Genomic DNA, 11,363 nt, shown 5'->3' on the forward strand with positions numbered 1-11,363 from the left:
TGCTGTAAGTATAAACAGGGAACAAGTATGTCATTTGGAAGTCCTGTTTCTTTTGCCTTTTTCTTTTAAGTTCCAGGAGGGCAGGCACCATGTTTGTTTGAATCACCACTGGATCCCCAGCACCTAGTCCAGTGCCTGACACATAGTAGGTACTCAATAAATAGTGGGTACATGAAATAGAGGGATACTAAAATGTCTCAGAGGCCAATCTAATGATGTAGATGCCTTACGCCCATTCCCACATCTCTCATGATATGTTTCAACCTTGTTCTGCTGAAAACACTAGCCTTCCAAATACAGACACCTGCCACTTGCTATCCTGCCCTTATCAGTATCTCTCTGTCCTAAATTTCCCTTGTATTAAATTCCTTGGATGCTTGACATTTGCAATAATGGATGCAGTTCTCTCTCGTCCTCTCCACCCTCTCTGAAATGAAACACTAGCAATGTTCTCTCCACCGTTAAGAAGTACACTTTCAGAACAGAACCCCTCCTCGCCTGTAGCACTAGAAGAGCTCTATGATTAAAATATCAGGCATGCTGCCGTTATAGACTGCAATGCCTGGGGTCATCTTCAACCAGCCTTTGTTCCTTATTACCTGTGCCACTTGACTGTGTTTCTTGGGGATGTTTTTCAGATGGTTAGACCGTACACAGACCATGTTCCTGTCTATGGAAAGAAAAAGAATTTGATTTACATGGTTTTCTTCCTAAAAGATTATTTAGAATAAAATGTCTAGCAACTCAAATCCCCTAATCCAAAGAGGCATATGCAAATATGAAGAAGCAAAGTACCTAATTCATGCTCAAGGCCATTTTTCAGAGAAAACCTGTTTCCTGGTCTGGCCATTAAAAAGCTTATTCTTAATGGAGCTAGTCCGCAATATTTTCTCTCATGCCACAAATGTGCAATATGATAATGTCTGCTTTCTGTTCAGATTTTAAGAGGGAAGTAAAATGTAATGGGTTTTGTTTTTCTGTTAGTGAATAACAGAACACTGACGTCATATACTCATTTAATTCAGCACACAGGGGAAAAAAAGAAAGCCAAGTGCCTACCCTAATGAACTGTAGTTTAAGGCATATGGATATTAAACAGTGTAACTAATATAAAATGATGGTGTTTCAAGTGGATTTATTGAAAATGGGCAAATGGTAAGTTCAGGAATAGAATCTGGGAATGGATACTGGAATTAAGTCTCAGAAATATGCCACTGTGATTTCTCTCACCAGCACTCACCTCCCCTACCAGTTCTTTTAAGGCAGATTTATCGCAGAAAGCTCTTAATTTTCAGGGATATGGGGATGTGAAATAGAAAGGGCATGTCTCTAATAAGCAGGAGACTGCTCCCAGTACAGAAAGTAACATAAAATGATAACAATGATGATGACGACGATGTTGACAACAATGATGATAATGAGACCAGCAGCACCAGCATCAATATTTATGAAGTGCTTACTAGGTCTCAGGCATATGGCTTTTAGAGGAAGAAAGCTGGGGGGCGGGGAGGTTGATTCCTAGCACTATAATACAATGACTACTCACCAAAAAGTATCCCCAATTAATCTTATTTTTAATGCCTTTTTTTAAATTGAAGTATAGTTGATTTACAATGTTGTGTTACTTTCAGGTGTACAGCACAGTGATTCAGTTTTATATGTATATATATACATATACATATATATATATATTTTAGATTCTTTTCCTTTATAGGTTATTACAAAATATTGAGTACAGTTCCCTGTGCTATACAGTAGGCCCTTGTTGGTCATCTATTTTATATATAGTAGTGTATAAATCCACTGTATGGATTTATAGTGTATGTTATAGTAGTGTATGTTAATCCCAAACTCCTAATTTATCCCTCCCCCACTTTCCCCTTTGGTAACCATAAGTTTGTTTTCTATGTCTGTGGGTCTATTTCTGGTTTGCAAGTAAGTTCATTTGTATCATTTTTTTTTGATTCCACATATAAATGATATATTTATTTTTCTCTGTCTGGCTTACCTCACTTAATATGATAATCTCTAGGTCCACATTGCTGCAAATGGCATTATTTCATTTTTTGTAGCTGAGCAATATTCCATTGTGTATATATATACCACATCTCCAATTAATCTTGTGATCATGCTCTGCATCAAAGGCTTCCAATTCAACTTTCTCCTTTAGAGCCACCATATTTCCCACTCCTCTATACTCCCACAGACACTGTTCTCTGCACCCTCCCCTTTCCTCTCAGTTTTTGTTTGGTTATTTCTACTAGTCACAGCCTTCGACTGACCTCTCCAAGTTCCCAGGTAGTACCCCACAGTCTTTGGATTGCCATCTGGACCTCAGTTCACAGAGAAGGTGGACTTATTTCGGTAGCCACTGATGACAGGCTGGAGAAGGCAGAAGGACAGGAGAGGGACAACAGGTCAAATAAAACCAAGGAGGACAATACAAAGAATGAAAGAATGTTCTCTGGATGAGAAAAAATAAATGATGCTTGCTTGGAAGGTATGGCATAGGTGAAATTCCATGACTGAGAAGATCAAAACACTCCATAGACACTCCATAGGAGAAAGCAGGAGTCAGAAAACTTTTTCAATAAAGGGCCAGACAGTAAATCATTTTAGGCTTTGCAGGCCATACGGTCCCTGTCACAACTATTCAACTCTGCCACTGTAGTGCAAAAGTAGCCATAGACAATCCATAAACAAGTGAGCTCAGCTGTGTTCCAATAAAACTTTATTTACAAAGCCGAGCAGCAGAGCAGATGTGGCCTCAGGGCCATAGTTTGCCAACCTCTGCCACAAATTAAATTCTGCCTTTCTGCGGCCTCATTAGAAGTTTTCCAAAGTCTGGAATCTTTCTAAGGAGGCAGTAGCGTACTGGTTGAGAAAGTGGGCTCTGCATCAGATCAACTTGAGTGTAAACCTTAGCTCTGGCACTTTCTAGATGTGTGTCCTTGGTCGAATCACTTAATCTCTCTGAGCCTCAAGTATTCATCTGTAAAATGACACTGTCTATCCCTCAGTGTGACTGTAAATAGTAAACAAGACAATGATACATGTTAATCACTTAGCATAGGGCCTGGTCCCCAGCAAGTGCCTGGTTAAGTATTGGCTGATAGTATTAGCTATTAAGGAGACTTGGTAGATAAAGGATAGGGAAGTAGGGGTTTACAGAAGGTATAATAGGATGGAGAAAACAACAGAGGCCCTCAGATCTGGGTGCAGCTGTTGTCACATTGACTCCATTGAGCATTTGTAGGTAAGATTCTAGTCTCTGTAAAATTTTCTTCTGAGCTTCAAATTTCACCTGCAAAAGAATATAACCAGTGAAACAAAAGACTTCTGCAGTATCACCTCAAAGAATAGAAAACAAACAGGATAAGAGAAGGTTGTCCCACGGATTCTTGGGTCATGGTCTCAGCAGATAAGGAACTCAGAATGATGGAACAGCAACAGACCTAATGAGGTACTGGGAAAAGGTCAAGTGAGCTCTTGTGTAAGCTCACCATTTCATCTGACCTTTCAGACTGAACATTCCAGCTATATGTTAGTGCTGTCCAGTAGAACTTGCTGTGATAATGGAAATGTTCTCTATTGGTTATGTTCTATGTAATATGGCAGCCTACACTAGCTACAGGGGGCTACTGAGCACTTGAAATGTGACTCATGTGACTGAGGAAACAAATTTTTAATTTTATTTCATTTTAATTAACAGTCGGCTCTGCTATCACGTGACACAAGCATTCCTAAACTATACTACGCAAAATTACTCAAAAGAAATCACAGGGCTCAGGGCTCATGGGAAAATGGGGTTGGGCACACACATTCCAAAAATTTATCAGTAACACACACAAAAAAAGTAGGAAATTAATAAACATAGAAAAGTTTTGCACATGTTAAATGGTTAAGCAATGTATAAACACTACAATAATGATGGCTCATTACCCTGACAAAGACCTGAAACTTGCTTGTGGAAGTGGCTGTCCACTTATGAGTTATCATGAGGTGGTGAAAGGAGGGTTATGGGGGTGGAACAGAAAGTTCTCACAGCAGATGTGAATGGGTGTGGCTCATACCACACTCAGTGATCTGAGGGAGCTGGGAGATGTGTGTGGGCGCTCATTTTACAAATTCTTATGCAGCTCAGTTTGGCCAGGTACAGATCCCCTTTCATCTCATGTTTCTCGTGGACAGAATCACTCCTAAGCAAACATAAAATCTGCATTTTGTTCAAATTGTTCCCTAATACATCAATCTGTTGGAACAAATTTTCATTTTCAAAACAAGCATTAGAGCAGAATTGACTGTATTTAAATTTAAATAGCCACATGTAGCTAGTGGCTACTGTGTTGGAAAGTGCAGCTATATATGAAGCAGCAAGAACACTTGCTACTCACACACACAGAGCTATAAGAATAACCCCCAAAAAAAGCAAGGAAGAAAGGAAACAGGCATTCGGATATAAGGCTCTAGAGTTTGGAAGACATAACTGGCCTAAAGTGAAAATTTCAGAGTCATTAGCATATTGAGTTTAAGGACACGTTGGGGCATCTGGGTAGACCTGTTCAGCCAAGCTTCCTACAAGTCTAGCACCTGATAGAATGGAGGAGTGAAGACTTAAGCTGGGTACCTACCTTGAGCTGTTCTTCATGGCTCAGCCTCCAGAGTGGCATCACAACATCAGCCAGCCTTGAATAAAATAATCCAGGCACCTCATTCATTATCTAAATATGTACTGAGCACCTACTACGCATAAGTACTTCCTGCCACCATTTGCTCTGGCATTTTACTTATCATTCAGAAGACCTAACTCTCAGGCCCCTGGGGAGATGGAGTCTGGGAAGAGAGCCCATTTTGGTGCTGTCTACTTAACAAAGCCGAACAGATGGGCAAACCTAATATAAGAAAAATCCAGATTTATCAGGAGGTAATTAATCATATTATAAAAAGGCTTCACTGTTGCGTTCCTTTAAATAGCTCACCTCCCTAACACTTTTAAAATATAATTTGATTTAGAAAATACAGTTGTTGCATAAAATGAGGTATATTTGTGTTTGCATGGCTGCGGTGGGACTATTCATTTCTAATTCATCTCATCTCTAAGTCCCTGGTTTTCAGTATACCTGTCCTGGACCTTTTGAGACACAAGGTCCCAGTTTAATATTCTCTTTCTGCCAAAAACACACATAAAGGCAAGGAGAACATTTTCTGCAATCACAAAGCATTTCCATCAACATTCCTTAGATGTCTTAAGTTTGCCCTGGGTATCCTACCTGAGGTGCCCCCCTGAATCCCTGCAAATGCCACACTGTACGTCAGGCATACAGAATTTCAGTAGGCCCAGAGATTCAGATTTGTTAAGGGGAAGGGATATCACCCAGGGCCTTACCTTTCCTGCCAGGAATCATCTAGTGGTCCAAGATGTCTTGGTTTCTTCTGACTTTTCTGTCTTCTTTGACACTTCTTGGCTATCATGTGGGTGAAGTTTCCCTTACATGCTGAGCCCAGAAAGAGTTGTGACCAACCTGGAGGTTTTCTGGCACACCAGGGGAGCAAATAATAATAGCATCTACCTTATAGAGTGGTTGCAAGAGTTAAATAAAGGATAATAAAAAACACTTAGCACGGTGCTGGGAAAACTGGACAGCTACATGAAAAAGAATGAAATTAGAACACTCCCTAACACCATACACAAAAATAAACTCAAAATGGATTAAAGACTTAAATGTAAGGCCAGACACTAAAACTCTTAGAGGAAAACATAGGCAGAACACTCTATGACATAAATCACAGCAAGATCCCTTTGGACCCACCTCCTAGAGAAATGGAAATAAAAAACAAAAATCAAAAATACGACCTAATGAAACTTAAAAGCTTTTGCACAGCAAAGGAAACCATAAACAAGATGAAAAGACAACCCTCAGAATGGGAGAAAATATTTGCAAACGAAGCAACTGACAGAGGATTAATCTCCAAAATATACAAGCAGCTCATGCAGCTCAATATCAAAAAAACAAACAACCCAATCCAAAAATGGGCAGAAGACCTAAACAGACATTTCTCCAAAGAAGATATACAGACTGGCAACAAACACATCAAAGAATGCTCAACAGCACTAATCCTTAGAGACACGCAAATCACAACTACAATGAGGTATCACCTCACACCAGTCAGAATGGCCATCATCAAAAAATCTAGAAACAATAAATGCTGGAGAGGGTGTGGAGAAAAGGGAACCCTCTTGCACTGCTGGTGGGAATGTAAATTGATACAGCCACTATGGAGAACAGTACGGAGGTTCCTTAAAAAACTAAAAATAGAACTACCATATGACCCAGCAATCCCACTACTGGGCATATACCCTGAGAGAACCATAATTCAAAAAGAGACATGTACCACAATGTTCACTGCAGCTCTATTTACAGTAGCCAGGACATGGAAGCAACCTAAGTGTCCATCAGCAGATGAATGGATAAAGAAGATGTGGCACATACATACAATGGAATATTACTAAGCCATAAAAGGAAACGAAATTGAGTTATTTGTAGTGAGGTGGATGGACCTAGAGTCTGTCATACAGAGTGAAGTAAGTCAGAAAGAGAAAAACAAATACTGTATGCTAACACATATATATGGAATCTTAAAAAAATGGTTCTGAAGAGCCTAGGGGCAGGATAGGAATAAAGACACAGATGTAGAGAATGGACTTGAGGACACGGGGAGGGGGAAGGGTAAGCTGGGAAAAAGTGAGAGGATGGCATGGACATATATACACTACCAAATGTAAAACAGATAGCTAGTGGGAAGCAGCCGCATAGCACACACAGCGAGATCAGCTCAGTGCTTTGTGACCACCTAGAGGGGTGGGATAGGGAGGGTGGGAGGGAGACAAAAGAGGGAGGAGAAATGGGGATATATGTATATGTATAGCTGATTCACTTTGTTATAAATGAGAAACTAACACACCATTGTGAAGCAATTATACTCCAATAAAGATGTTAAAAAAAAGCACTCAGCAGAAGATTAAATAGACAAGATGTTTGTAAAGCTCTGAGCAGTGTCCAGTGCCTGGGAAAAACTCAGTACATGTTAATTACAACTGTCATGATGTTTAAAGACAGTATGGGACTGAATGGGGGTGGCAATATTAAAGGAAGGGAGCAGGGGGAAGGAATAGTGGGAGTAACTATGAGTCAAAAGCTGGAAGAGTTAGAACAGGTGAAGGGCCTCACTTTGGAAAGAGGAAGGAACCCCTCTTCCTCCCACACAGGACTCTCTGTTGTTGCCTATTTACCTAATGGTGCCTGATCATTGATGTTTAACTATTTTGAGTACCCAGGACACATGAATGGACTTGGCCAGACACCTCACTGATCTGCCATGAAATTACCTATTTGCCCTTGCCCTCTACCTTGGATTTCATCCTAATGTTAAGTCATACCTTAATTCGTAATGAAATACATTTCAAGTCCAACATATGGAATAGGTTTATTAACAAAGATTCTTCCATGGACTCAATGCAACCAAAAATAAATAAATAAATAAATTTATTTTAAAAATTAAAAAGATTCTTCCATGGCTCCCTCTATTACTGTAAAATTAGTATGCATGATCACTACATAATTTAGAGGATGCTGACATGGGTGCTGTAATATTTAGCCCATACAGTATTTTGTATGTTTACAAAGTACTAAAGAAAGTAACTGTCATAGCTTGGAAGCATTCTGAGGATTTCAAATTTCTAACAGAATAAATTTAAGCTGGCCCGGAGTTCAGATGTTAACAATAACACACACCACCCAGCTCCCAGGAAGGGACAAGTCGTTAAGAACATGGGCTCTGGGGCCATGTTCTAATCCCAGCTCTTCTTCTCACTAGCTCTGTGACTCTGGGCAAGTTACTTAAGTGTTATGAATCTCAGTGTCACCATCTATAAAAATATGACTGGTAACACCTACGTTTCAGGGTTGTGGTAAGAATTAAATGAGCTCATATATAGGAAGCACTCAGGTCTGTGCCTAACACAGCAGCTGTTCAACATGTGTCACTGCCCTGCCTCAGGCTCTGATTCGAAGTGTGTCACCTGACTTCTTTGCGCCTTAATGTGTCCAACCTGTAAATCTGGTGAGATATAATGCATGCGAGTGCTGTGAGCGTAAGAACAATTACGTGGAAACTTAAACAACACACACACGCAAACTCTCCTAACCTCAGTGCCTGCTGGAGTGTGGTGAACTTAAGGCCCACTCAGGACCACCTGTTAATACTACCAAATGTGTGACCTGTGGTAGACCTTCTTCCAAGGTGAGACAGATGTGTATATTTGAAAAGCAAAACCAGAGAAAGGAATGAGCGAAGGGGCAGGAGACAAAGAATAAAGAATGGTACGGAGAGGGGCACTGAGGAGGCCCACACTACAGGTGGAGAGAGTGGTGCTCTTCCAGGAAAGGGGCCCTGTCCCTCCAGCTGGCAGGGAAGGAAGAAGGAAACTGCAGGCCCACTGGGGGTTGGCAGAGGGGCAGGGGAGCTGAGGAATTTGAGTACAGCTATCTCTATCCCATGATATTTAGACTTTTTGTGAGTGTGGGCCCTCTCCCTGGTGACTAGCCACCATGACTGTGCTCCACTTGCCCTGTACCCCTTGTCCTTCTACATTTCTCCAAATGGTCAGATATAGTCTACAATAGGACTCTACTATTTCAGGGTGCCAACCAGACATCTCTCCTGGTAAAGAGTCTCTCATCATACTTAGTAATTTCTCAAGTGAAATATAGTTTTCAAGGCAGTATAGTAATACCAGTCAAAGTGAGTTATATTTTGTTTTTATAGTGTTTCCTGTTTTAAATAAATGCTTGGGTTAAAAAAAAAAAAGAATGTGACAACTGCTCTATTTCTGCCTCAGGAATTGATCAGAAAGAGACCCAAGGTCCAGAGCTGCCAGAGAGCAAGGTATACTAACTCTCTAGGGCTGAATAGCTAACCAGCCTGAAATGCTCAGAGAGGTTCAAAGCAGAGACTATGTAGTAGGTTTAATCCTCACAGAGCCAAGGATCTCCTTGGAGCAAATGTTCACCCACGGAAAAGGATCCTGCTTACACTCTCCGTTCACCCTTCTTGCAGCTGGCCTGGCCCCAGACATGGTTCCTGGCTAAACCAGACGGACAGATGGGTACTGCTGCGTCCTGACTGCAGCCCACGTGCAGTCAGGTCCTTTCTTCCCCCACCAGACCCCCTTCACCAGCCCTTCCATCCCTCTCCTCTTTGGGCAAGTTCTGCCCACCGTGTTTGTAAGAAGGGTAACGAGGAAGAGACACTAGGAAAGGCTACCACTGAACTTGGGCGGGCTGCAGGGCCAGAAGAGCCGACAAGGGGAACAGGGGGAGGTCAGAACACAGGCGGAAGCAGAGCTGGATGCGACCACATGCAGCTAGCGTCCGGTCGTCCCCTCCCCCACCTCGCCGGCCTTCCCAACTCCCCGCCCAGGAGGCAGCTTGGCGCAGTAAACAGTTTTCTCTACCGCAGGGGATAAATCGGGTTTTCGGACACTCCACGTACCCCTCTTACCTTCGTAACCTATAAATCTTCTTACAAACCGGAGGCGGTTAACGACAAAATCAGCTAAGGGTCCACATCGCAGCCGCTGGGGAGAGTCACTTCCTGGTGCGCCCAGCGCCTCTACTCCCGGAACAGACGCGACGGGACGCTGGGCTCCCCCGGGCGCTGGCTGGCCCGACACCTGGAAGCTTGTCTCGTGAGCCCTTCCCCCGACTTTGTCCTGGTGCTTCTCTAGAAATCTTCCGCCAAAGCACTCGTTGCGCTAAGGCCCGGCGCCTTCACTCCCCAGCGACCCCTCCGCGCGGCCCCGCCCCCTGCCTGCTCGCCTCACCCTCCCATTGGTGGATCTGGATAAATCTCCTAAATCACTTAGAAATTCTCACTACTGTAGCGTAAACAGCGCTACCTCTATAGGGGTAGCCTACAACCAAAAGAATAGTTTTCTAATGGTAGAATTGCAGGCATCAGATCCATAATGGATTGGAAGATTGGGAGAGGAAGAGCGGGGTGGCTTCCTCAAATCGCAGCGTTGAAGGATGCACACGTATGTGCTGTAAAAAAAATTGTTTTTATTCTGTTACTTTAACAGAATAAAATTTACAGCAAAGTGAATCTACATTTTATGACGCTCGATTTGTATGCTTAATAGTAATTGGGCTTAAATGGAAAACACTTTATAGTCAACATTTCAGTTATTTATTCAAAGCATAATATGCCTATTATGTGCAAGGCAATGCATTAACCCTATTGAGTACAGCAGTAAGTTAAACAAGGACCAATAACTCACATAACAGCAAACATTGTCAGCCTGACCAAGGTTCAAAGCACAGATCTGCCACTTATAAGCTGTGTGAATTTGGGCCAGTTACTTAATTGCTCAGTGCCTCATTTTTCTCATCTGAAAAAACGTCCGTATCAATTGTACCTACCTCACTGGGTTTTGATAAAGATTAAAGAAGTTAATGCATGCAAAGTGCTTAGGACAGAGTGAGCACACACTCAATAAATGTTAGCTATTATCATTCAAAAATAATTGTATATACTGTGTGTGTATATACACACACGTGCATATATACCTTTTTTTAAAAAAAGATCTTTATACGATGTGTAAAATAAATAAACTACAAGGATATATTGTACAACACAGGGAATACACCCAATATTTTATAATAACTTTAAATGGAGTATAATCTATAAGCGTTTTGAATCACTATGTTGTACACCTGAAACTAATAGAGTATTATACATCAACTATACCCTAATGAAAAAAATTTTTTAATCCACTAAAAAAAAGAAAAGAAGAGAGATCTTTGCTTCCCATTCTAAAGACTTGAGCAGGTAAGTGCTTGACTCAGATTGTGGCCTTCCTAACTGCTCTAATGGCTCTTGAGCAAAATTGGAGTGCAAACCACTGCTTCAGGTTTCTAGGCCTGCACTGGGCTAGCAAGTGAAACCAGGCCAGAGAGTGTGCTTTTGGGTCTCTTCTCCCTTTCTCTCCTCTTAATCCCCTCTTATTCAGAAAGCCAGCTCTACTCCTTTCCTCACCTCTTCTTCCCCTTTCTTCTCCTTCCCATGCCCTTCTGCTCCTTTATAATTTCTCATCTTGGCATCTTTTGTTGTGCCTAGCCCAGAGCCAGGTGCCCAATAGGAGCTCGATAAATATTTGTTGAATTGATTTGAATCCCACCTTGTCTACTGAAAGGAAAAGGGCGTATCTTCGCTCACCCCCACCCTCACCTGCTCTGAGCATCCAATCGAACTCATTTAAAGCAGGTCTGTCATTTGAGAAGGCAGAACCCTGAGGGGTGACC

The 11,363-nt window shown here is 41.8% G+C and overlaps 1 protein-coding gene across 1 annotated transcript in view; it reads right to left on the minus strand.

The window, feature by feature from the left end:
- TRMT2B (tRNA methyltransferase 2 homolog B) overlaps positions 1 to 11,154 on the minus strand; it is a gene marked incomplete at its 5' end in the record, with an annotated part of 86,232 nt that extends 75,078 nt beyond the window's left edge. The window contains 8 exon segments of the mRNA XM_082865123.1: positions 600 to 670; positions 2,283 to 2,334; positions 2,338 to 2,382; positions 3,170 to 3,304; positions 4,632 to 4,686; positions 5,387 to 5,570; positions 9,562 to 9,814; positions 11,098 to 11,154. Coding sequence (XP_082721249.1) covers positions 600 to 670; positions 2,283 to 2,334; positions 2,338 to 2,382; positions 3,170 to 3,304; positions 4,632 to 4,686; positions 5,387 to 5,570; positions 9,562 to 9,814; positions 11,098 to 11,154 — 852 coding nt within the window.
- Between the last annotated feature and the right edge of the window lie 209 nt (positions 11,155 to 11,363).

This window comes from Leucopleurus acutus, assembly GCF_964270905.1.
Source record: "Leucopleurus acutus genome assembly, chromosome: X".
NCBI lineage: Eukaryota > Metazoa > Chordata > Mammalia > Artiodactyla > Delphinidae > Leucopleurus > Leucopleurus acutus.